The following is a 24,689-nucleotide window of genomic DNA, read 5'->3' as shown; positions in this document are numbered from 1 at the left end:
AAAACGTACACATTGTAGCAGCAGTAACCAGCAATTCATTCACATATTCACTTCAATTTCTTGATCGGCTCATTCGTGGCCTGATGTCTTGCTTCCTACGCATGTGACAACCAGATGGCAAGAGGAAAACCAGAGTTGAGGTATCATTCCGAGTTATTACACCTTTTTGCTTCCTGACGAACTTCGAATGGAATATATTGAGATCAAAATGAGATGATCCATCAACACGGCAACGTAGCGATGATCAAGATCATGTGTGTGAGGTATCATTTCATGTAAATTCGTTAAGGGATCATATGACCATCATAACATGTGTTCTAGTGCAGGAACTCGTTGAAGAAGTTCACCGCACTCCTCTTCGCCCTCTCCAAACCATCCTTCTGCTTCTGGTCATTGGGGTTACCACGCGCAGCAAAGCCGTGGTTCAGACCAGGGAAGTAAATGTACTCCCACTGGACACCAGTCTTGGGCAGTGTCTCCAACGTAGCCTTCTTCAGCTCCTCAGTGTACATCTGGTCGTTCTCGGGAGAAAGGACCTGGACGGGAACCTTGACGTTCTCGATCTCCGACTTCTCGAGCATGGAGGGGTGGGCGGTCGAGATAGCGTCGACGAGCGAGGGGTCAGCGCCGAGCTTGAAGACAGCCCATCCGCCGTAGCAGAAGCCAATAGCGGCGACCTTCTTGTATTGCGACTTGAGGGTCTGGGCGTGCTGCTTGATCTCGGGGTAGCGGATCTCCTTGTTGTTGCGGCCGATGAAGGCCATGACGTCGAATTTCTTTGCCTTCTCGGGGTCGGACATCGCGTCGGGGTCTACGACTTCGCCGCCGAATCTGTATGATGGCTGTTAGTCCCATGGTTGCATTGCGCTGAATGTATGCGTCGCGTCGCGTAGCTACTTACACATCGGGAACGTAGACGGTCGCATTGGCTTCCTTTGCGTAGTGGTCTGCCAGAATGCGGATGTTGGGAAGAGTCCAGCCGAAGACATCGGTGATGATAAGGATAGCGGCATCCTTGTTGTCGCCGGTAACATAGCAGTCGATGTTGTCGAGCTTGGTTTCCTTGCCGACAGACTCGGCGCCCCACTTGAAGCCGGTTTTGCAGTTGTCGCAGGCCATATTGGAGGTTTGAAAGAGGAATTGATGGATGTAGAGGGGGTTTGGAGTGACGTTTGATGCCGTCTGCGAAATTTGGCGGGGTGGAAGGGCCTTAAGTCGTTCAAGCTCCAGGTGGGGTCGGCTCCATCATCTCAGCCGTTTCCGTGCATGAAGACAGAGAAGATAGCCCGGCATTCTAGCCGGTTCTGTCGAGAGAGCCAATCATGACACCAGGGCGTTACACTGCATTGACTTGATTCCCGGTGTTGTCGTGGGAGGACGATGACGACGATAGCCGGGGCCGGAATTTGCATTCGCGCATCGCTAAACCCGAGCTTCGTTCGCCGATGTCCGCCGCGACGCCGACGAAGACGGAACACTTTGTTACATAACGGCTCCTGTCAGGCTTTCTATTATCCGGTTGCCGACATTTCTTGAACAAACCTATCAAGTCTATATGCTGTAGTAGGCACTAAGACTCTTTCATCAAAGCGTGTATAGAGGGTCTTTGCGGCATGACCTCCGCAAGGATCCCATAAGAAGAAGCCCTAGGGGAACTTCAGGCTTTCCATGGGCGATCACAAAGATGGCTGAGCATATTCAGCTCGGACTCATGACTGGCTTCTGGGTGTCTCGCTGGAGCGCCTGATGAATCACCGCAGTTCCGCGCCAACAAATTGATGACAAGGTAATAACTATCCATATATTTTGAGAACGCTACAGCTGCATTGCAACCTATCTTCACTTCCTATCCGCGCAAGAGCCTATTTCTGGGCTAATTCGCGATGTTCCTCGAGAATTTTGGCGTCTACACGATTATTAGGGTAAAGAGGTCGATGAACCTGCACTCCGTACGGATTTCTCTCGTAGATGATCATGAAGGCTTGGCCGAGAGCAGGAGGTTCAAATCTGTTTGCTTGCACCCATCGCGCCTTAAGCGTTTCCCAGACATCTTGCTGGAACCAAGAGATTACCCAATGCATGGGAACGTCGTGAAAGGAGGCGATGAAGTATTGCGCGTCGCTGCTCAGTGTCCATTTCGCACCACGAAACTTTCCGCCGTTTAGAACAGGCCATTTGCGATGGTGTCCGGAAGCATCTCGTGTCGTGAATTCTGCACGTGAGTTACCCTTGAGATAGCGGAGAACCTTAAGACGTTCATCATCGCTTGATGGAACTTCCAGCATGCGGATCGCGTGTAGTTCGTGGAATTGGCCGTCTAACCCACCCTTACCGGTAGGCATCGGTAAATGACCAACCACGTTCAGTTCCCACGAGAAGCCTAGTTCTGGAATTTTCTCATCTGCAGCCCACAGTGGCTCAGGACTGATATGATGGAACATGTGGTACCCATGCGCAACTTCATGGCACAGAACAGTGGCGAGCATGAAAAGGGTTCTGTATCGTTCGTTTTCACTTACACCAGTCGATTGAAGGGCGTTGACGAAGCCCCTTGTAAGGGCGATGCAAGGCTTTCGAATACCCTTCCTAGAGAGAGCAGGTGGAAAGTCAGCGGACTTGAACTCGTTAATGTAAGGCAACTGTTCTTTGTGACTGTATGTACAGCCGTAATAGTTGTTTCTCACACTGGGATGGTAGAACAAGAAAAAGTTCGTTTTTCCAAATTCGACTAGGTTCGCCTTGACAGTAGCAAGGGCTGCTGGGGTCTTATAATGAGGATTTCTCTCCAGGTACACTTGACCGGCCGGATTATGGCGACGATGTCCAAAGGTCAAGTGACTGAACCAAAGCAGGGGCATGTCTTCGGTGAGCCATAGTGACGCAAGTTGCAAGGCAGGTCGCATGCTGCGGTAGAGTCTTAGGGTGTCTTGCCCTGGACCAGTGGCCCAGCGATCCAAAGCAAACATTGGGTGAATAGGATTCGTAAGAGATGGCGCACGATATGTCTCCAATCCTCTGTGTTGTCGCATATGCCAGTCAAACTCGCGTTTGATGTAATGAAGAAAGTCGAAGGCATCCATCGTTGAGGTAGTTACGAATTCCTGTAAGACTGTTGGGTTTTTCGCTAAAGATCAAACTGTCTTTTGAGCGCTTTGGCAGTAGTACTAAGCAGAGGATGGAGTTGCCTTCGATTAAATAGACCGTGGGAAGACCACCCGCTGCGCCGTGGAAGGGCGGTTGATGTCCGCGTCGCGTGAATGCATGCCTGTCCTTAGAACTGAATATGATCGGTGACCTGACGCGCTGAAGTACCGGCGGCGACCTATAGTACAGAACCGACTAGTCACTTCGTAGGATGCCATGTGTATGTCGTTGCAAGGCGAGCCATGCCGCTAGACATGAAGGGACCGTTTCTGAGATGGACACCCTGATATAATGACAGCAGCGAGCCATCGTAGATGACGGATTCTGAATACTACAAAGCCTGTGGTGACGTAGGAGACTGCCGACAAATATACGGTGTGCATGATGTGGCCATGTGACTGTTCGCGCGATCACGCCGCCACCTCGCGATTTCTGACAAGCTCAGGACTTTCCATTGATCGCTCTGCGTGGCTGATTCGTGTGGCTACGCTGATGCCTACAGCATGAAAGGAAAGGTGGAACAGAAGTTGACTATGGTGGTTGAGGAAACAATGCATCTTGGAAAGGACGACCTCTGGAGCCACCCTGTCGATCTCACATCACGTGCACGCTAGCGCCGCATGCAGCCCGCGGGCTCCAACGAAGCATCATCACACTTCATGCGCTCGTCATAACAACCAAGCAATCGACACGATATAAAGATTGAAGTGTCGCTGTGCTGGTGCGATGGAATTACTTTTCCACGCGGGAACCCAGACGCGAATCCTTTATCTGCGCGATCGCAGCCATACGATGATCATTCAGCGCGATCGAAAACATCGGCGAAAAGAACTTGCAGCGCGATGGGTCCACGATCTCACAACTTCGCCAGGGCCCTCTCTGAAGATCGCGCAACCCATGTTTGTACCTCGGGACGCTCACGATAATTGGCAGGGAAGAAGCGCGGTCCAAGAATCTGTTTCTGCACCTTTCCCGTTATCGTCTTCGGCAGCTCTTTGTCCACGATTCTCAACAGCGTGGGTAGCTTGTACCCAGCCAACCTCTTGCGCAGATCTCGCCGCAAGTCGTCGATGGTCAAGACATGTCGGAAGGTGTCGTTGTTTCTCAAGGACGCGGAAGGCGTTACCTCATTCTGCAGCGAGACCAGTGCAGCGACGCGTTGCCCGTACTCCTCGTCGGGTACACCAACCACCATGGCTTCGGCTACATATGGCAGACTCAGCAGCTCGCGCTCGACATCCAGAGCCGAGATCTTGTATCCGCCCGACTTGATGATGTCGAGAGACGCCCGACCGATGATGAAGTAATATTTGCCCTCACGTCGCGCAATGTCGCCGCTTCGGAAGTATCCATCTCGATCATGAGCTTTTGCAGTGCCTTCAGGATCACGCAGGTACTTTGAGAACATATGCTAAAGTTGGTTAGCACAACCTATCAACCCGACTCATAGAGGACTTACTGGGCTTTTCACGAGCACCTCTCCCTCGTCTCCTTCGGATAGCTTGACATCAACGCCGCTGGCGAGTTCACCAACTGAACCTTCTGGCACGCTCTCGTCGCCGAGGCGCATCTTGAAGATGGCTCCAAACTCGGTGGCCCCGTATCTTTGCAGGATCGGCTTTTGCATTAGATGCTTCCAAAAGTCATCGAGTGGCTGCGGCAGTGCTGATGTTCCGCATAAGCAGGCTCGAAACTGTCTTGCGCCCGCGACGTACTTCGCTATCTCATCTGCGGGTAGCTTGCTTATTCGTTGTTGATAGTACCGTCTCATCCGCATGTATATAGTAGGTACACCAGAGAAGACGGTCAGTCGTCGTTTGTTGTCGGAAGCGCCCTGTTTCCATCGCTCCCACATTTTCGCTTCGTCAAAACCTCCGCTGCGAAACTCGATACGGCTACCAGCCACGAGAGATGGAAAGAAGTTGATGCCAACACCGGTCGCATGATGCACCGGAAGAACGTGGAGAGCGACATCATCTTCCGTCAGCTGGTAATGATCCGCCACTTCGAGCGCACAATCAAAGATGAACGATCTTCGCATGACTGCACCCTTGGGTGGCCCAGTAGTTCCGCTGGTGAAGATGACCACGGCGGGCGCATTCTCATCCAAAGTACGGTCGGAAGAGATGATAACATCTCCAGCATAGAGGGTAGGACATGAAGTCGTTGGCTGAATGCTTACGGCTTGGAAGCTCTTATTACTCCTCGATGCAAGCCGGGTTTCCAGGTCGCGACATTTCCTCATATTCGATGAGCTGGCAAGAACCAGCACTGATCTTGACTTTTCGATGAAGTAGACTGCCTCTTCTACGGGTAGGGCTGGAGTCAGTGGCACTACAGCAGCTCCAAGAGCAAGTATCGCCAACACCGCTACTGCGTATTCATAACCTCCAGGTGCTAGTACGGCGATGTATACCTCTTCCCGTCTTTCTAGTGCCTCACGAGTCGCACTCGTCAACGTGCCGAGAAGCCTTTCTCTCAAGGCTAGCACATCCGAGAGTAATTCTAGATGTGTCTTCTGCATATTCAACCGAACATCGTCAATAGCTATACGTTCAGGTCTCCGGTTGGCAAATCGGAGAAGCCGACTGAAGAGAGGCTGGGATATGTTCAGCACAACGTCATGAGCATATCTGCGCATACGCTTACACTATTCGGCAGCACGTTACGCCCAGAGTGCTTCGGTACCATACAACATCGGTCTTCCATCATCGTATTGCTTGGTTCTTGCCCAAGCATCTGGGTCTTGACCGCCAATGCTCCGTAACCACTCTTCGTACCTGGATAATGAGGTGTTGTACTACATGATGAGCCGGCTACAAACGCTCGGATATAACGACTCGCATGCGGGGTTTCATCAAGAGTATAATTCCTTAGCCGATCGTATCACAAGATTCGCGGGGAAGTATTCCGCGAAACCCCGCAACGCTTTCACTCCCGGCGCTAATGGCTGTGCAAGGCCCCGCCGCACGCTCGCAGCCGTAATGATGGCCCAAGGTCACCGGCAATCTCGATAAGAAGGCGATGCAGATTCGCATAACGTTGGCATCAATTAGTTGCATGCGGCACAGCTTCAACACACCGTTCGGCAATTCCGCCCGCGTTCGATGCATGAAAGGAGGACCGTCACGCGAGTCGTTGTGCCGATGGCCATTGCTCCTTCACCGTTCATGGACTAGCAGAGAGGTTTGCGACCGGTCGGCACGGCTTCTTGGACAGAACCACTCAACGTGCAATTCTCAAAATGCCATCACATCAGACCTCCGGGGTTTCCGTTACGCGCCGGCCCTGAGCGTGTCACTATACGCGTATCACAATCTCATCATTTTATACGAAGGATGCGATGAATTCCACATGTCGCATGGTTGACGCGGCTGCATGGTATCAAGCTCAACTCGATCCACATTTCCAGTTTTTACTTCCTCAGGCGCCTATGCCCCCGTACGTTCAATCACAAATTTGTTGTCTTGTCCCGTACAACGCTGTTCCGGGTCGTCTACCCGGTCTTGCATACCGCCGTTCGCTGTGCGACGGCCTACAAACCTTAATCCTACGGTGTCGCCTAGATAGTCCCTCAATGCAAGAGGCTACAAGGCGCATGGAAGCCTTCGATAGCTCTGCAAATATTTCCGCAATGCAGCTGCCTGGAACGAGCCCGATTGATCAGAAGAGCATGCTATTTCCTTTTCGAAAGCTCTGCATGCATGGCGCTTGTCGCTTATTGGGCAGCGCCGTCGCACATAACGTGGGGCTTATTGCATCAGTCAGCCACAATGGCTGCAGCCGCATCGACATCTATCTTCGTCATCTTACTGCCGACAAGGGTTCTGTTTGATTGTTTCTTAGCGATGCTGATGGTATTTGCTGGCATTTCGCGCTGGTAACGACCCACTAACCGAAGGACCGCCGGCGACGTGTCTCCTCAAAGGCTTTACCGATCATATGACGCATCATTGTTTACACTCACAGCCTGCTCAGAGGCGCTGCATCACACCGCTATCTGTCAGATGCTATTTGGAGTGTCACCATGGTAGCTAGCTTCGGTGAGCTCGCAATACTGCGGCGAGACTGGTTTGTCGAAGGCAGTCATGAAAAACGTGTTCACGTTGACTGGGACGTTGAAAGCAACTATGTGCTAGCGCTGGCTCCTTGGTTTCGCGGATCCCTCCAGGCCGCCATGACACGCTCAGCCCTGCTAAACGCGGATGCATTTCTGTCGCAAAAGTGGTTCGGGCACACAAACATCCAAGCGCCTGGTCATAGGGCTGCAATTTGACCTTGCTTGAGGCGCACACCGACTAAAGAAAGGCAGCACTTCCGGTGTATTGATTTGCCTGCAGTTAGTTTGGTATCGATGATCAAACAATGCCTCGTGGCATCCTGGTCACATGGGCCATTCAGGATGGAGAGCAGCCAAACCCGCAATTTCAGATACGATCGGAATGTCACGCTGTGCCGCGACAAGTCCCGCAGCGACAGCACGATCAAAGGACGTGGATGACAGCCTGATTTTGACAGTCGACAAACAAGGACAACTTCTATGCGCCCCACCCTTGTCGCCAGGGGCATAGACGTCACAGAATAGCAAATTGATGTTTTTCGAGCTGCATATTGTCGCTAACCTCAGCCTCGAAAGGCGAGGATTGGCGAGATGGAAAAGCAACGCATACGAACGGTCCTAGTCGTGCCCATCTCGTTTGTCGGCGGGAACCCTCTCTGAACGTTGCCGCATCGGCTGCACCTCATCCGTTACGCGAGGTTTGGTAACTCAGGCACGGTCGAGCAAAGCGGACGGGGAAGACGGCACGAGACACGTTTGGCGCACGTCAAGGGTTGAGTGTGAATCACGAATAAGCAGACAGGCGGGGAAGGCGGGAATGAGCGTGGCTTACGCGCACAGATGTTTCCGCATGCGGTCATAGTCCTTCTCGGCCCGTAGTGGGCCAATGCCTCCCGTCACACCAGGCGCAGCTCAATGGGGCCTTTTGCGGTGAAGGGGGTAAAATCATCTCGTGCTTCACATGCCTGGGTGTTTGCTCACCCAATTCGTCGTATGTGTGACTCTTCATCGCTCCGGTATATATACTGACTACGCAAAAGCCACGACCATGTCCCTTGAATTACCCCTAGTATCGCGCAACGGCCGGCTTTTTGATCCCATCACTAGCACCATTCCCCGCTTCCTCGAGATGCTGGCCAAACCACACGTTCCGCCCATACCGATGAAGTCGTTTCATCTCTCATGTCTAGATCAGAATGTAGTGCGCGTTTACATACAGACTCTGTGCATCTTTCCTGTATGTTCTCCCAAATCGTTTGTCGTGTTGGCAGAAATTGACGTTATCCGCAGTTTCCCGATCAGAATCTCGCCGAGGATGCTATCCAGTCTTTGAGTGCTGGGCTTCGCCTCACACTCAACAAATTTCCCTTTCTGGCTGGTACCCTCACACTTGCCGACCGAGAAGCGGGTAAGCTTGCTCTCCAGTATCCAGCGGAGATCACAAGCAAGCATCTGAGTCGTGTATTTCGATCGAAGCAGATTCCGTACCAGGAGAAGAACTTTCCACACACCTACGGGCAACTCAAAAGAGATGGCATGCCACCCAGTGCTTTCGAGTCGTCGATGTTTGTGCCGGAAGATCTCGCAGAGTATCCTGGTATTCCAAGAGACGGCGAGGGCAAAGTAGACTTCAACAAGAGCGATGCACCAGCAATGAGAACTCAAGCCTTCTTCATACCCGGCGGTCTTGTGCTCTCGATGTATATGCATCACAGTGTCTTTGACTTCTCCGGTGTTACTCTTTTCTGGCAAACGTTCGCCGAGAACGTCTCCAGCCTTTCGAAGCAGCAACTCTTCGAAGAACACAAAATCATGCGTAAGACTCCTCACTGCATTCTCAAGCTATGACTGACCAATACAGACATGGAAAGCGTCGCCGACAAGCAGTCTCAGATGCGGAGAGCCGTTGACGAACAAATCAAGCCACCACAAGGCAGCGCCAGCGCAGACTGCTACTGTGATGGCCCACCCCGGTATCTTCAAACCTTACCTAAAGAGACGAAATGTACCCAGAGGCTCTTCGTCATTCCAGCATCACGAGTACGCGAGTACAGGGAAACCTTACGCACCCAGTTTCCCGAGAACACCCCTCCGACAATGTGCAACGTCCTTGCAGCCCTGGTCTGGACGCATGTTACCCGCGCTAGAGCAAGTCGCTTGACCAAGTGCGAGTTGACAGAGACTAGCATCGGGATCGCGACGGACTTGCGAAGACGGCAACGACCTCCGGTATCCACAGACTACACAGGAAACATGGCGTTGTTCTCGCGAGGCACAATGAACGTCTCAGACCTCACAAAAGAGGACCGGTGAGTCTAGCCCCTACCACCGTTTGATCGCATGTCACACTGTGTGGCGCCCTGAACCTTGCACTCCCACATCTTGAGCAACGCGATTAAGTTTGAGAACCCCAGCTGACAAATAACGGCAGTGTAACCAAGTCGACAATCATCAACGTCATAAACACCATCAAGAGCACGATCCTCGACGTCGACGACGAATGGGTGAACCGCCACTTAACCTTCTTCAAGTCAATCGAGCAGATTACCGACACCGAGGTCGCACTGGCCCTGAAGTTCGGCTCAGACATATACATCTCGTCGTGGCTCAACTTCGGCGCTGATATCAGCTGGGGCATACCTGGTACCGATCTAGGCAAGGACTCCCTGGCTGGTCGACCCGAGTTCATCAGACGATCTTACGGTCCGGGTGATGGCGGCATGATCTTCCTTCCCCGACGGAGACAAACCGCAAACCAAGAGGAGGCGCCGTTTGAGATCCTCGTGCGACTTGCTGAAGAGGACATGACGCGCGTGCTGGATGAGGAGGGCGGATTGAGCTCTTGGGCCGACGCGGTGATTGAATGAACGGTGAACCCCATCGTTCGTTCGTTGGTATGTTGTGATTGCCTTCTTCTGGGTAATGCGAGTTTGGTGCACCGGTACACCAATCTGTTGATGACGCTTACGGTCTTTCGTTTCGAAACGATGGTTTAGGGTATGATTATCTGGTGTTGAATTTCGGTTAACGCCTTGGGTCGGGCATTTGATATCCTGTACAATTAGCTTGCATTGGGTGGTATCTCAAAATCGGGGGGCGGTTTTCTTTAGTTGGGATGGATTTCGTTAATGGTTGCTCTTCTTGTGTTTGGGATTGGGATTGGGTTTGATGGCGTATGGTAGCATGATCACGCTGGCCATTATCATGTAATACTAAAATGCTTTCCGATCTGCATCGTAGTGTTAATGAGTGGCCCTGACCTAAACTTGGTGATGTTTGTTCGTTAGTCAGATGTTTCTAGTCGATAGCAATGCTGCCATTCCACGGCCACCGAGCCCTGCGACCCCGCATTTCGACGCCCCGCAGCTTTGCGCCATCAACCTTCTCCGCGCGACATCTACGGCTTCTGCCCACCACACATGATCCGCGTATACCGAGGCAGTGATGCAGCTTACTTCTCCGCGTTATTGCCGGCGCGTTGAGATTCACGATGCGAGCTTGTCTCCAATGCCCGGCGGCCAGCTCAGTCGGCTTCAACAGCACTCGCCCACCTCGCTTCGAAACGCCTGCGACTGACTCTGTTGGTCAAGCAAACAATTGACGACCAGCCAATCGCATCATGGCAGACTTCACCGATCATCTCAAGCCCGCACACGATGGCACAGCAACCCTCCAAGCCGAACGCGACGGCTCGGGCATTGACGTTCACCAACTCGCACAGCACCTTCTAGGCCGTGATGACTTCCTGAAGCGGCAAGAAAAGGTCCTTCGCGTGTTGAGCAAGGAGAAGCTTTTCAGTAAAGATCAGCAGCTCAATCTGTCGCGACCAGAGCGGTACCACCTGGGCCTAGCAAGAGCGAAAGCCATCCAGCGATTGATGAGACAAGAAGGCTGGGACCATGAAGACTACCAGATGGCGGAATACCTGACTGACGAAATGAGCCCATACTTCTTGCATATGAGCATGTTCGGTGAGTCAACGGAAGGTTGCAGCTGAGAAAGATGTCATGCATAATCGTACCACCGGGGCGCTGGGAGCTAACATGCACCGCATCGCACAGTCACAACGGTACGCGAGCAAGCCTCCGAAGAACAGCAAAAGTATTGGATGCCCAAGATCCTCAACTACGACATCATCGGCTGCTATGCGCAAACTGAACTAGGTCATGGAAGTAACGTACGCGGCCTGGAAACCGTCGCAAAGTGGAACCCGATGAAGAAAGAGTTCGAGATTCACAGCCCAACTCTTACGGCGAGCAAATGGTGGAATGGGTCGATGGGCAGGACCGCCACGCATGCAGTACGTATTCAGCCCCCTCTTGTGCGACTGTTCCAGAACTTTATGTCTGCCTTGGGCGTTCGCTAACGTAGCCGCGCGTAGATTGTGGTCGCACAATTGCTCTTGCCGAAAACGTTCTCCACAGCCGAAGGATCAGGAAAGGCCGACCGAAAAGACCAGAAGATCGAGTATGCCTCTCACGGGCCGCAAACCTTCATCCTGCAGATTCGGGATGCGAAGACCCATCAACCTTTGCCAGGGATTGCGGTAGGCGATATCGGTCCGAAATACGGGTATGCAAGTATGGATAATGGATACATGCTCTTCGACCACTTCCGCGTACCCAAGTCGGCTATGCTGAGCCGCTATGCGGAGGTTTCGGACGAGACAGGCGCATTCATTCGGACTGGTCATCCGGCTGTCGTATATGGAAGTCTGACGTTCGTACGCGGACAGATCATAATGCATGCAAGGCTGGTCCTTGCGCGAGCTGTTACTGTCGCCGTGCGATACTGCGCTATCAGGCGACAATTTAAAGACCGTGATTCTGCCAACCCTTTAGACGGCGAGATGAAGGTTCTGGACTACCCTACCGTACAGATACGGATCTTGCCGCTGCTTGCGACTACTTTCGCGTTGCATTATACTGGCGAGTACATGTACAAGCTGTACCACAAGTCGAGAGAAGATATCGAGAAAGGCGATTTTGGACCCTTGGCGGAGTTGCACAGCGCAAGCTCAGGACTGAAGAGCCTGTGTACGACGCTTGCTGCGGATGGCATCGAGACCTGTCGACGCGCAATGGGCGGCCACGGTTTCGGTGGTGGGAGTGGGCTGGTAGGGCTAAACGGTGACTACCTCTCCAAGCCAACTGTGGAGGGCGACAACTGGATGATTACCCAACAGGTTGCTGCATACCTCATCAAGAAGATGTCGAATGCGGTCAAAGACCCAGACTCACCGGCCAAGGATCCAACGGACGAGCTCTTCCAGTTTTATCTTCGCAACAAAGACCATCGCTTACCTCAGAACGTCTTGAAAGACGGTGTTGTAGATGACCAAGGTATAGTCGACGTGTTCCAGTGGCGTGCGGCTGATCTCTCCTACCGCGCTTATCAGGCACGTGTTGTTGAGAAGAAGCCGTGGACACGTCTGATGATCCAACTTCATAACCTCAGCCGCGCATACTCGGAGCAAATTCTCGTCACAAACTTCTACAACAGCCTCACCTCCACAGCTCCGCCTGAAGCGCCCGCCCTACGCACATGCTTCCAGCTGTACGCGCTTTACACCCTTGACCAATTCGCCTCTTCATTTACAATGACGGCCGCCGTGCCGCCCGAGTCGGTCTTTGCCTTGCAGGATGGGATCATCGACCTTATGGCCGAATTGAGACCACATGCGGTGAAGCTGGTGGACGCCTGGTCGATACCAGATTGGCTGTTGAACAGTGCGTTGGGCAGAAATGATGGTAGGGTGTATGAGGAGCTTTTCGACATGGCGCATCGCAGGAATCCGCTCAACAAGGTAACGTTCAATCCGGACTGGCGCAGCGAGGAGATTGTGTTGGGAAGTGAGGATGGTGGTCGGCACCTGTTGGCGAAGCTATAGCATGAGCGCATCGCGTCGTCGAAAATTACTGTCTGTGCATGTGCGTCGTGTTGACTTCGCTACTCCTGTGGTTTTGGTGCGGACACCTGTCAGATGTTGATGTGGACGAAATTGAAACTCGGGGTAGCGTGAAACAAAGTCTTCCAATGTATGCGGTTACCCCTTTATGCTTCCGGCACCGGTGAGAAAACTTCGCAATGTTCAAGACACAAGCGCATTGGCACGTCATAGTAAAGGCGAGCTGTCGAGAGACTTGGGTGAATACTCCGCAATTCATAGTGATTTCCAAACCTTAAATTCGCGGAGCGGTCCAGTCAATCTTACTAGTCGCCCGTTGGAAGAGGGCCGATTACTGATTGCTGCCAACGCCCAATGACAAGTTGATGTCATGGTTTTAGGCCTCCGAACGCTGGAGCCGTTGAAAATGACATGCCATCTTTCCCTGCTAGACGACCGTTGAAACATTGGCATCGCGTGTTCGCGATGATCGGGTGCGTATCGGGAGTTGTTGGTCGGCGTATTTGAGGCGCTCCGAAAGTAGGCGGCCTGCATCGACCTTGCAGACTAATACTGGAGTCCAGAATAGATGAGGGGATAGATACACCAGAAAGAGTAAAATCTTCGACACTAAGAAGTCTGAATCTTATCTGGCTGTGCCTCGAAACATGCATGGAGTTGAACGCCTCGTCTGGTGTTGCAGCATCGTCGCAGTCGGCAAGCGGGAGGCCGCTGAGCGCCAAGACACCACTAAGTCCTGAGTCAGCAACGAGAGATGCCTGTCGCTTGTGACGCAGTTATGCAGTCTACGGCACATCAACCCACTATGCAGCACCGTTTTCCCGAGCACCGGGCCTGACCCCATGCCCTTCGATCTCTGCCATTCAACCCTTATGGTCCATCTTCCGCCAGTCACCGGGCGCTCCATTCCAAGCTCGTAAAAGCGTGGCCTGGGTTTCAGCCTGATCCTCGCTACGCCTTTTCTGGCTCAGGACCCTTCGGATGACCACGCAGCACATTCGCGGACCGGAGAGGAGACATAGTTATTAGACTTGACGTTCTTTGTTCTGTGCAATCGGATGCCCGCGCTAGTGTTTGCTTCGTAGGAACTTTACCTGAGCCTGAACAGCAGCGACCGCGGAGCTTGCCGCCCTTTCGTCTTACCGCCTCATCGCCTCCAGAGCATAAGCATGTCCTATCGTGGCCGACCCAGTAAGGGATGCGAGGCTTGCAGAGCCCGTAAAGTCAAGGTACGCATCTCCTTCTGTCCACTTCTGCGAATTGCCCTGCTTTCCATGCTGCACCACGCGCAAGGCAACGACGGTCATGCAGACAAGGCTGATGCCAGAGTAGTGCGATGAGGGTAGACCCGCTTGCAGTCGATGTAGCAAGGCAGGCCATGAATGCAAATATCGAGACCAAGCCGACATCCTCTTTCGGAACCAAACGGCATCGGCCGCGCAAAGAGCAGAAGAGTCGTGGCGGAAGCGATCAAAGTCAAACCAACGTGCTACCGTTGCCGAAAGTAGCAACGCCTACAGCAACACCTATAATAACACCTATATCAAAACGCCACCAAGCGACGAGTCAACACCACCTCATCTGGATGACACGCGCTCTTCCAGCGGTAGTGTACATTCTCCTGGTGGCTCTGTGGATGACCCGGCTCAAGAATCATCAAGCGTTGCGTCCGCAACCATCGATCTAAGTCGGCTGACTATTACTCCGTCGCTCAATCCGGACTTCCGTAGAAGAGCTTTTGAGCGCTTTGTGTACGACTTTGTGCTGCCCGACTCGCCGAACCGACCAGCCGACCAACCAGATGAAGCGCTGTGGACATTTATCCCGCTCTTGTATCAAGACGCACCGGAGAACTCATTGATCGCGACAGCGGTTGACGCAGTATCTTACGTCAACTTCGCTAATAGATACAATGATTCTCATGCGCAAGCACTAGGTGAGGAATGCGTAGGAAGGGCCCTTCCGATGTTGACAAAGGCAATCGCGGACAAGAAGCAGGCAGCCACGAATGTTGCGCTTTGCTCAGTGCATCTGATGGGCATCTACGAGGTACGCCCGTTCGTTACAGCTTAATGGTACGCGTGATTCTAACATGATGAACAGAATCTTACCAGCGTGCAGCGGAAAGGCACCTTTTTGGCTCACAACCAAGGCGCAAATGCGATGCTTCAGTTGCGGACGGTTGAGGAGTTCTACAGCGACATCATATCAGCCCGACTTTACGAAGTCATCTATGCACATCTGGTAATCGCCGTCACAAATGAACACCTTTTTCCCGCTGATGGCTAACCTTGCGACAGCTATTAGGCAACTTACAGGCAGCAAGACGGCCGCAAATACCTACGAGAGATGTGGTCAAAGTGGACGAATTACTTCCAAGTCTATACAAGAACTCCAACGCCTTTGTCATTCGTCTAATTTGGCGAGCGGCAATGCTACATGCCAGATGGCACGAAACCAAGCAAAGTCCAAACCCACCAACCAACCGCATGGCCTTGCAAGAACTTCTACAGAGCGCGCTCGAACTAGAAAGCGACTACGAAGCTTGGGAGGCAAATGTTACACCGGCTTGGAACTACCACATGACACCCAACACACCGGAGGCTCGGTCGACCTACGACGCCAAGTTGCAAAAGCTTTTCTTGGGTTGTCCAGGCGCACCGGAAGAGATTCACATATACCCGAGCTTGAAACGCGTCTGGATCTGGGGCTTCTACCGTACGAGCCGCATACTTGTTCTACGTGATCTGCTCGAGATGTTGAATTGGATGTTGAGGTTCCGCGACCCTTGCTTATCTTTCCGCCCTCAAGAAGCCGCAGGGCAGTCCATGCCTACTGCTCTGAGCAATGCAAATCTCCGCATGCATCACTCGATCGCTACCGCTCGCCTAGTCGAGGTCATTGAGAAGAACTGTTCCTCTATACTTGGCAGCTTTACTGTACCGATAGATACGAAATCTGCCACAGATATATGTGGTATGCGGGGCTATATCTGCATATGGCCCCTGGGTACGATGGATTCAGTACTTAGCTCAGGTCTTGTGCCGGATAGCAATGCAGGCAAGCATCCGCACAGCGCTACTCATCTACCAACACCACCACCAGTCCATTCGCAACCACATCTGGCCACATCCACTTCCAACGCGTCTTCCTCGAGTGAGCCGTCGACGGCCCTGGAATCCTACGAAGCGGCACCGCCATTCTCCGAACTCCGCAACATTCGCTCCAAGTCGGAAAGCGACCAATCACCTGGCGCGAGTCCGCCATCGAACACTCCGGTCTTGGATCAAAACGCAAAGAAGAATCACATCTTTGACCCCAACCCTGCGCACCCGTACGATCACCCGCTAGACCTACCTCCACTCGACCACGGGGTAGAGCCCAGGAGGATAGACATTGCGGCACGGCGAGAATGGATAAACCGGCTAATGTACTACATGGCCACAGAACTGGGGCTGAAGAAGGCGCTATGGTGCCCAGTCATGCAAGGCTACATGCCCACCGTGAAACCCATGGTTGACGAGATTCTCAGCCAGCACAGAGGTTTCTAAAAACTCGAATCACGCATTTGGCAACGGAGTATAAGCAACAAGGGCATCTCGTTGGCGTTTTTGAGATTATGTCTTTTGCATTTACGAAAGGAAATATGGGGTTGGATGCACGATTTGGTAACATATTTGTTCACGTACATATATTTCGGTTCGAAGCTGCTTGGATATATACGAAAGTTATGGCTTGTATTTTGATACATGAGGGTGCTGTCTAGTGAAAGGGAGCAAATTGTGAGCTGACTCGGTTAGAACAAGCGTTCACGACTACAGTCTTGGTCAAGAGTGGGTAAGCAATAGCTCGCTGAAGTCCTGACATTCACAGTTCGACCTATATAGCCATCGCCCATTAGTTCCAGCTGCCGTTGCGATTCAGTGCGACCAACCGCCATCAACCGATTTCCACCAGAGAAATCCCCAAACTCAAATGGACGGACACAGGATGAATTACGTCGCAACTCTGCCTTCCATCCCCGAGGAGGCCGTCGAAAAGCACGACATTATGTAAGTTCTGTCTCTGGAACTGTCGCTGCAAATGTTCGCTCGACCCGCTGACATGCACAGCACAGAAGCCAATGCCAAGAACTCACCCTTGCTGCGCCTCCCAGGCGAGCTGCGCAACAAAATATACGGCTACGCTCTCGCCGACTCTTCCATTGAACCACTGCTGGACCGGCGGACTGCCTCAGTACACACTCGAACAAACTCGGGCGGGCCCATGTCCCCCACCGTCTCACTCCTTCGAACATGTCGTCAGACCCGGTCTGAAGCCGAGTCTCTCTTCTTTTCCTACACAACCTTCGGCTTCAATTATGCGCGATATGACTTTCATCGTTTCCTAGGACACATTGGGCGTGAAAAGAGGGAACTCATCACGTCGATTGCCATGCTATTCTCTACGCTTGAATTGCTTGAGCAATACGAGGGGCGGTATAAGCTTCCACGGCTGGAGTACGTTTACGTGAGGGTGTCTGCTGAATATCATGAATACTATCGCAAGGGAAACACGGAAACACTACAGAGGGTTGCTGGGATAATGGGGAAGAAATTGGGATGTGAGACGGCTACGTTCGTTCCGAAAGTATATGTTTGTCCGTGTGATCGTTGTCAGGTAGATAGGAGTGGTGGTAGATTTGGTATGAGACAAGAAGATCACTCGTGTCTTCAGGCTGTCTCGGGTCGCGAGGACGTCACCTCGTCCTCGAGATGCAGCCTCATGTAGTTAGCGCTAAGTTGCAGTCACCATCACCGTTTGTCTTCATGCAGACCCTGTACTAGCGTCGCGGCCGGCATTGACTGACAGCTACCCAACCAACTACCTGCTATCTCGATCCCATAACCAACATTGCAACACAAAACCGACGTCGCGTTCCCCACACAGTGAAGATGCTTCGCCTCTCCGACTTAGGTTCCATGAAACCTCGCGTCCTACCGCCCGACCAAAAAGATGACCGCGACGAGGACCTCCGCGACGTCGACGACGTCTTCAACAACGACTACGACGAACTCCGCAACTCCAACACCATCTCCCCACAGAAGCAAAACAGAGACAAAACGTACACCCACCCCTCCCTACCTACACCCTCGCTCCTAACACCCGCCAGCACGCACACCAACCAACCCCCCTCACATCTCCTCCTCCTCCCCGCCGAACTCCGCAACAAGATCTACACCCTCGTCTTCCTAAACACCACCATCAACATCAACAAGCTCCTCACCAAAAAAGACGTGCTCGGCCGCTACCCCAGCGTCCGCGCGGTCCTCTACACCTGCCGCCAGATCTACATCGAAGCCAGCACCTTGTCCTTCACTTTGTGTACCTTTGTCCCTAGCTACTTCGCCCTCCGATTCTTTGCGTCGTCTAATCTGCCTGCAAGTGGATTTGGGAGGGTGGAGAGGCTGTGGCTGACAAGGGGGAATGGGAAAGCCATCATCGAGGGACAGGATGAAATGAAGGGTGCATATCTGAAGGAGTGGTTCGCTTCGCTCAAGCTCTTGGAAATAGAAGTGTGGCGTCTAAAGGTAAACCTGACGGACGCTCAGGCAAAAGAGAAGGTGAGGGAGGCGTTTGGGCTGCCGGATCTGCATGTTGTGGGGAGGCGCGTGGGTGAGGATGGGGTGGTTGCTGTTTAATGGTTTGAACGGGGTGGGATACTAGTGTATGAATGATAATCGGAATCAGGCTTGAAGCTTAAGGGCTTAATGTCATGTTGCGATATGAGGTTCTTGAGCTTCCTGAGTAAGGTCGCGGGCGTCGGCGTTTAGCCCCGCGCTAACTTCTAATCCCCGACCTCGGGACTCCACAAGTCCTGCTTACATAACGCACTCGCCCTCTTCCTCACCCAAACCGCCTTTCAGAGTCCAGATTCCCAGCCCCATCGCTCATCCCCCCATCCGCATTCGCATTAGCGCTGCGACTCCAGGTACACCTTTACCAATCCTAATCCCAATCAACCGGTACTCCCTCGTCAACCAAAGACGCAAGGAATCGCAAAGTCGGTATTACAGAAGAAAGAGCTAGGAAAACACCACACACATACACGACGCTACCGCTAAAATGGATATCCGCGTCCTACGCCCATCGGACATTCCGCATGTTCAGCTTGCGAACATTACGAATTTGCCCGAGAACTACTTTTGCAAGTATTACTTGTATCATGCGATGAGTTGGCCGCAGTTGAGCTATGTGGCTGTTGATGTAAGTTTCTTGTGTTTGAGTTTGTGTTTGTGTTTGTGTATGAGTAAGAGCTAGGAACTGGTGTGAAGATAGGGGGTTAGAGGATGAGAATTGCAGTTGTTCGCGAGTGCTGCGCTTAACTTGTTTATGAAATAATGGTTAAGCAACGGGGAGTTGTTGCGTGGACCACGTGACGATTCGACTGTTCATCTATACTCTGACACTGGATGATACAACATAATCTTCCACTCTACTAAAACCACCGCAGGTATCCCGCCCCCCCAAAACCCCCTACGACCCCCCGAAGATCGTAGGCTACGTCCTCGCCAAAATGGAAGAGGAACCCACCGACGGCGTGCAACACGGCCACATAACCTCCCTCTCCGTAATGCGCACCCATCGCCGCCTCGGTCTCGCCGAGAAACTAATGCGCCAATCCCAACGCGCCATGGCCGAGACCTTCAACGCCCACTACGTCTCCCTACACGTCCGCGTCTCCAACAACGCGGCCCTGCATCTCTACCGCGAAACCCTCGGTTTCACCGTCGACAAGATCGAAGCGAAGTACTATGCTGATGGTGAGGATGCGTATAGTATGAGGATCGAGCTGGCGGATTTGAAGGAGCAGTTGAGGGATGAGGAGGAGGAGATTTTTGGGAGTGAGGGGCTTGATGAGGGGGATGCGGTTGGGAGTGAGGGGCAGGAAGGGAAGAAGGTTGCGAAGAAGGAGAGGAAGACTAAGGTCAAGGTGGGTAGGGGCAAGGGTGTTGTGGATCTTGTGGAGAAGAATGAGGCGGCTGCTGCTTAGGAGGCGGGGGTTGCCATTGCTGAGATTTATCAGCAGATACGGTCTGGGATGAGGTGATGAGGGAGGACGTTCCCTGTCTAGAATGAGGGTATTGATGGATACTCGAGTGGCGAGAAGGACAGAATATTGGTGGTGTGTTGGCATTAGTTCATTGGAGGCACATTCGTTGTGCTGTAGAAGGGGGTTACGCTTGCCAGCGTATATCCATATCTCACCTTCTCATGCTATGCTACACCATGCCATATGCTACCGTATATTCTAAAATCTCCAACTCCATCTCCATGCAACAAGGAAGTAGACAACTAAAAGAATAAAAAGGAGAAGAAAGAAAACGCCCATCCGTGTACCTTGTTGGATATCATAAAGAGCCCAGATCATAATGCCTACCACATAAAATCATCATCTTCCCCATCTCCCTACATCAAACCCCCAAGAACAACCTTCCCCACACCCCCAACCTCACTCTTAAGCCCCGCCCGACAACTATCCTCAAACTCGCGCACGACCCCCGCAAGAATAATCTTCCTCACCCGCGCATCCGCCTTATTAAACAGATCCCCCACCAAACTAGGCACCCCACCCCCCGCACTCGCCACACTCTCAGGCGTACTAAGCATACTAAGTATCTTCGTATAACAATCAATCAAGACATCGCAAAGCGTAGCAAACGTGCTGAAGAAATCGGGGTCGAAAGGCAGACTCGGGGTCTGAAGATGGGTGTAGCTTTCATTCGGAAGCAGAGAATCGTCTGTAGTGGGCGGGGAGTCGAAGCCGCCACCCATGCCACCACTCGTTTCCGAACCAGTGAAACTGTTGCTTGGAGTGAGGAGTGGGAAGTCGCCGTTTGCGCTGCTGGACCGCCGGCCTTTACTCCCCATTGACATGCCCATGCCCATTCCCATGCCCATGTTTGCGCGCTTGAACATCTGGGGGAGGCGGGCGCGGGAGAGGGACGAGGGGGTGGAGCCGTCGGCGGGGTGGATGGATTGGTATTGTTCGAATTCGAGGAGCAGGGCGTTGAGGGCTTTGAGGTAGTCGGACGGGGAGTTGGCGTTTAGGTCGAGGATCGTGGGGAGCGAGAAGCCGAGGAGCAGGTAGTGGGTGGCGCGCCGGGCTTGGTTGCGCGTTGTGAAGGAGGGGAGGCGCGTGAGGTCTGTTTTGGAGAAGAGGAGCGTGTTGAACCAGTAGATGCGGCCTTCGTGGCTGGGGGGTGTTAGTTGTAGTGACAATGTGGGAGGAGAGGACTTACGCCTTCCGCAGGTAGTCGAGGGTGGATATGCGTTTTGAGGCGAGCTCGTGGATGTGCTGGAAGACGAGGTTGGGGTTGGAGCCGTTGGGGACGGGGATGGGCGCTGCAGGAGCTAATGTGCGGTTGGACTGCTGGTTTGCCTGGAGAATCTCCTTCTGGGAGGGCGGATGGCGCAGCGGGATGGGGACAGCCATGTTGCCGAAGGGGGTCTTGGGCTTGTCGACGGCGCTGAGGGGGCTCTTCTCGTAGACCTGGGCCTGGGGCTGTTGGACACTGCCACCCTCGGTCTTGACGTTCTCGCTGCTTTTTTGCTTGCTGCGCGAAAAGGTGGATATGGACAGGGCGGGCCGCGAGGCATTCGTCACGCTACCAGGCACGGGGGCCTTTTCGGGGGAGTAGGTGAGGGCCAGGGTGGCCGAGGGGGTCCTCTTATGCGAGGACGAGGCCGACGCGTTGGTGCGAAGCGAGGCGGACCGTGACCTCCGCAGCGTGGACCCGAGATCGGTGACGGACGAGGCGATGCTGTGCCTGCTGCTGGCGTGCCTGCGTCGTGGTGGCGTCGCTGCGAGGCGGGCGGGAAACTCGTATTGGTCGAGTTCAAGAGGGGGTGTCTTTAGCCCGTTGTTGGCCGCGGGGGTGATGTTGAGTTGGGGCGGCGCGAGGGTCGAGTTTGTTTGCTTGTGTCCTTGTCCCTTGGTCTTGCCGCCGAAAAACGAGGGGCGGCGGGAGAAGAGGCCCTGGCTGGAGTTGTCGGCCATGCTGGTAGCCCATGTGCTTTCCCAGACGTGTGGGGCTACCGAGCGATCAGGGGCTGTTTCACCACGGACCCTGATAACATTGCCGCATTGCTATACCTACTTGTAAATATACTACAGTGTCTTCGTTAGAATGTAGGTGAGGAGATGCGCAGACGGGACTGCACGCTATAAGGCAGATACTGGCGCGCAAAACGAAAACGTGTTTCGATTCGCGGCTACAGCTGATACCGTGAGAACCTATCCCGACGCAGGAACAAGCCGCCCGAGGCCCATCCCTGCCCACCGCCTCTGCCCCTGTCGCCCTACATTGCCATAGCTTCACTGACTATGCCATTCGACCACGTGCGGCTATCAGCACGTTAGGCTGAATCCAGAGTGGCAGGTGCTGCTTCCAAGCGACAAGCTTCCAAGCTTCCCAGTCCCGCGGTTCAGACTCGACACCGTCCGACTCTCTCCCAGACACACCAATACTACCAGGTTCCGCTGTACTGTCGTGTGTTGCTGCCAGCCCCGCCAACTACCCCACGTCACGATGCAGCGCAGACAGAGCGCACGAGTACGCACCACCACGACATTCATATCCGCGCAACACTAACGAAACACAGGGAGAGTGGATTCCCACAGAGGGACAGTGGCCCGTGGATCCTCAGGAAGACGTCGAGGTTTCGGACCAGCGCATATGGGTCGATGGTTGTTTCGACTTTGCCCACCACGGTATGCCGACTGCCGCATTCGAGGTATCCAGCGCTTACAGAGACCAGGCCATGCGGGCGCCATGCTGCAGGCGCGCCAGCTGGGCAACGAGCTGTTCGTTGGTGTGCACTCGGATGAGTCCATCATGGAGAACAAGGGCCCCACGGTGATGCGCCTCGACGAACGGTGCGCACGACCATGACGAATGCGCCGCCTTCAAAGCTAACAACATCAGTGTCGCCGCCGTCGAAGCCTGCCGATGGGCTACCAAAGCCGTCCCGAGGGCGCCCTACGTAACCTCGCTGCCCTGGATCACCCACTACGGCTGCCAGTACGTCGTCCACGGCGATGACATCACCTCCGACAGCGACGGAAAGGACTGCTACCGCTACGTCAAGGCAGCCGGAAGGTTCAAGGTGGTCAAGCGCACACCCGGCATCTCGACGACCGACCTCGTGGGCCGCATGCTGCTGTGCACCAAGTCGCACTTTATACCATCGCTGGAGAAGAGGCTGTCCGGAGACGAGGGCCCGGGTGACGAGAAGGAGCGGTTAAAGACGGGAGAGGAGATGCTTCAGCGCATCAAGGACTACGCGACCGACGCTTCAGGTCGCGCGCCCGGCTGCGACGTGTGGTACTGGCATGCTTCGCGACCCGTCAAGCTACGGAGGACAACCACCAGCAACACCGTAACCTCGCCTACCTCACCCACTGCGCCGCGCCCCGGCACCGTGCGCCAGGCCTCGACCGCCTCAGCCCTCGGACCCGTCAAGGAAGAAAAGGGCAAGTTCCACGAGTTGGTCAAGGGCAAGGGCGTCAAGCCTGGCCAAAAGGTCATATATGTCGACGGAGGCTGGGACCTCTTCTCCTCGGGTCACATCGAGTTCCTCCGCCTCGTCACACAATCCGAAGAAGAAGCCGCAAAGGAGGGCGGCTGGTACACCGACGAAGCAAAGGCAGCGCGCATAGAAAAGTCCGGCGAGGACTACGGCCCCATCTTCCTCATCGCCGGCATCCACGACGACGAAGTCATCAACCACTGGAAAGGCATAAACTACCCCATCATGAACATCTTCGAGCGCGGCCTCTGCGTCCTGCAGTGCAAAGTACGTTCCCTCCTCCCTTCCCCATCCAACCCCCCACTAACCACCCACCCAGTACGTCCACGCAGCCATCTTCGGCGCCCCCTTCTCCCTCTCCAAAGCCTTCCTCCACACGCTCCCCTACGCCCAACCCCTCACCGTCTACCACGGCAAAACCACCTTCATGCCCCTCGCCTTCGACCCCTACGCCGTCCCCAAGGCCCTCAACATATACCGCGAAATCGCTAACCACGACTTCCAAAACGTAAACGCCGCCGAGATTGTGGCAAGGATTATGAAGGGGAGAGCGCTGTATGAGGAGAGGCAGCGCAAGAAGGGCGAGAAGGGCATGACGGAGGAGGTTGAGCGGATTCGTCAGGAGATGGAGAGGGAGCAGAAGAGGAGGGAGGTGGAGAGTCAGTTTGGTCTCTAGGTTAGCTTTCTAGTGAACTGTGGGGCGTTCTGGGGATAGTGAGAGAAATGATAGGGAGGGATTTGCTAGCGTGACCGACGTTCTATACCAATCTTCAACAGATGTCTCAATCAGCTTCCATGGTGCGCACAGACTTATCCCATCCGCCACACGGTCTTTCCCAGTCCCCCCGATCGTCCGACAGACTCCAATCCGTGATTCCATACCTTCGTCAAGCCAAATCCCTCACTTCCCATTTCTCCTCCCCTCCAAACAAACAGCGCGATGTCCAACATGTACGCTCGCTCACTGTTTTACAACTATCAACTTGCACTAACAACCCACCTAGC

The 24,689-nt window shown here is 53.6% G+C and overlaps 10 protein-coding genes across 10 annotated transcripts; 6 read left to right on the top strand and 4 right to left on the bottom strand.

Annotated features, from left to right (window-relative positions):
* Positions 1-317: 317 nt before the first annotated feature.
* J4E87_003375 (uncharacterized protein) lies at positions 318-1,119 on the bottom strand (the record flags this gene model as incomplete). The annotated part of the gene is made up of 2 exons (XM_049375003.1): positions 318-831; positions 902-1,119. The coding sequence occupies 2 exons, from the start codon at positions 1,117-1,119 to the stop codon at positions 318-320; spliced, it is 732 nt and encodes a 243-aa protein (XP_049234925.1).
* Positions 1,120-1,862: 743 nt separating this feature from the next.
* J4E87_003374 (uncharacterized protein) lies at positions 1,863-2,441 on the bottom strand (the record flags this gene model as incomplete). The annotated part of the gene is made up of 1 exon (XM_049375002.1): positions 1,863-2,441. One exon carries the CDS (start codon positions 2,439-2,441, stop codon positions 1,863-1,865), a length of 579 nt encoding a protein of 192 aa, XP_049234924.1.
* A 1,559-nt stretch (positions 2,442-4,000) lies between these two features.
* Positions 4,001-5,856, bottom strand: J4E87_003373 (uncharacterized protein; the record flags this gene model as incomplete). Its single annotated transcript, XM_049375001.1, has 3 exons — positions 4,001-4,555; positions 4,604-5,743; positions 5,794-5,856. The coding sequence occupies 3 exons, from the start codon at positions 5,854-5,856 to the stop codon at positions 4,001-4,003; spliced, it is 1,758 nt and encodes a 585-aa protein (XP_049234923.1).
* Positions 5,857-8,252: 2,396 nt separating this feature from the next.
* J4E87_003372 (uncharacterized protein) lies at positions 8,253-10,071 on the top strand (the record flags this gene model as incomplete). The annotated part of the gene is made up of 4 exons (XM_049375000.1): positions 8,253-8,441; positions 8,495-9,020; positions 9,066-9,513; positions 9,636-10,071. The coding sequence occupies 4 exons, from the start codon at positions 8,253-8,255 to the stop codon at positions 10,069-10,071; spliced, it is 1,599 nt and encodes a 532-aa protein (XP_049234922.1).
* A 752-nt stretch (positions 10,072-10,823) lies between these two features.
* J4E87_003371 (uncharacterized protein) lies at positions 10,824-13,094 on the top strand (the record flags this gene model as incomplete). The annotated part of the gene is made up of 3 exons (XM_049374999.1): positions 10,824-11,175; positions 11,266-11,504; positions 11,586-13,094. The coding sequence occupies 3 exons, from the start codon at positions 10,824-10,826 to the stop codon at positions 13,092-13,094; spliced, it is 2,100 nt and encodes a 699-aa protein (XP_049234921.1).
* A 1,983-nt stretch (positions 13,095-15,077) lies between these two features.
* On the top strand, positions 15,078-16,663 carry J4E87_003370 (uncharacterized protein; the record flags this gene model as incomplete). Its single annotated transcript, XM_049374998.1, has 3 exons — positions 15,078-15,161; positions 15,216-15,356; positions 15,431-16,663. 3 exons carry the CDS (start codon positions 15,078-15,080, stop codon positions 16,661-16,663), a joined length of 1,458 nt encoding a protein of 485 aa, XP_049234920.1.
* A 424-nt stretch (positions 16,664-17,087) lies between these two features.
* On the top strand, positions 17,088-18,793 carry J4E87_003369 (uncharacterized protein; the record flags this gene model as incomplete). The annotated part of the gene is made up of 4 exons (XM_049374997.1): positions 17,088-17,164; positions 17,225-17,715; positions 18,042-18,216; positions 18,265-18,793. 4 exons carry the CDS (start codon positions 17,088-17,090, stop codon positions 18,791-18,793), a joined length of 1,272 nt encoding a protein of 423 aa, XP_049234919.1.
* A 424-nt stretch (positions 18,794-19,217) lies between these two features.
* ARD1 (N-terminal acetyltransferase A complex catalytic subunit ard1) lies at positions 19,218-20,145 on the top strand (the record flags this gene model as incomplete). The annotated part of the gene is made up of 2 exons (XM_049374996.1): positions 19,218-19,358; positions 19,606-20,145. 2 exons carry the CDS (start codon positions 19,218-19,220, stop codon positions 20,143-20,145), a joined length of 681 nt encoding a protein of 226 aa, XP_049234918.1.
* Positions 20,146-20,561: 416 nt separating this feature from the next.
* Positions 20,562-22,152, bottom strand: J4E87_003367 (uncharacterized protein; the record flags this gene model as incomplete). The annotated part of the gene is made up of 2 exons (XM_049374995.1): positions 20,562-21,348; positions 21,395-22,152. The coding sequence occupies 2 exons, from the start codon at positions 22,150-22,152 to the stop codon at positions 20,562-20,564; spliced, it is 1,545 nt and encodes a 514-aa protein (XP_049234917.1).
* A 532-nt stretch (positions 22,153-22,684) lies between these two features.
* J4E87_003366 (uncharacterized protein) lies at positions 22,685-24,360 on the top strand (the record flags this gene model as incomplete). Its single annotated transcript, XM_049374994.1, has 5 exons — positions 22,685-22,708; positions 22,758-22,866; positions 22,914-23,031; positions 23,081-23,951; positions 24,004-24,360. 5 exons carry the CDS (start codon positions 22,685-22,687, stop codon positions 24,358-24,360), a joined length of 1,479 nt encoding a protein of 492 aa, XP_049234916.1.
* Positions 24,361-24,689: the final 329 nt, after the last annotated feature.

The sequence above is a fragment of the Alternaria ethzedia genome (genome assembly GCF_023757985.1).
Source record: "Alternaria ethzedia strain BMP 0044 chromosome Unknown scaffold_6, whole genome shotgun sequence".
Classification (NCBI taxonomy): domain Eukaryota; kingdom Fungi; phylum Ascomycota; class Dothideomycetes; order Pleosporales; family Pleosporaceae; genus Alternaria; species Alternaria ethzedia.
Note: the sequence above shows the minus strand (reverse complement) of the source record. Positions and strands in the feature narration are given on the sequence as shown.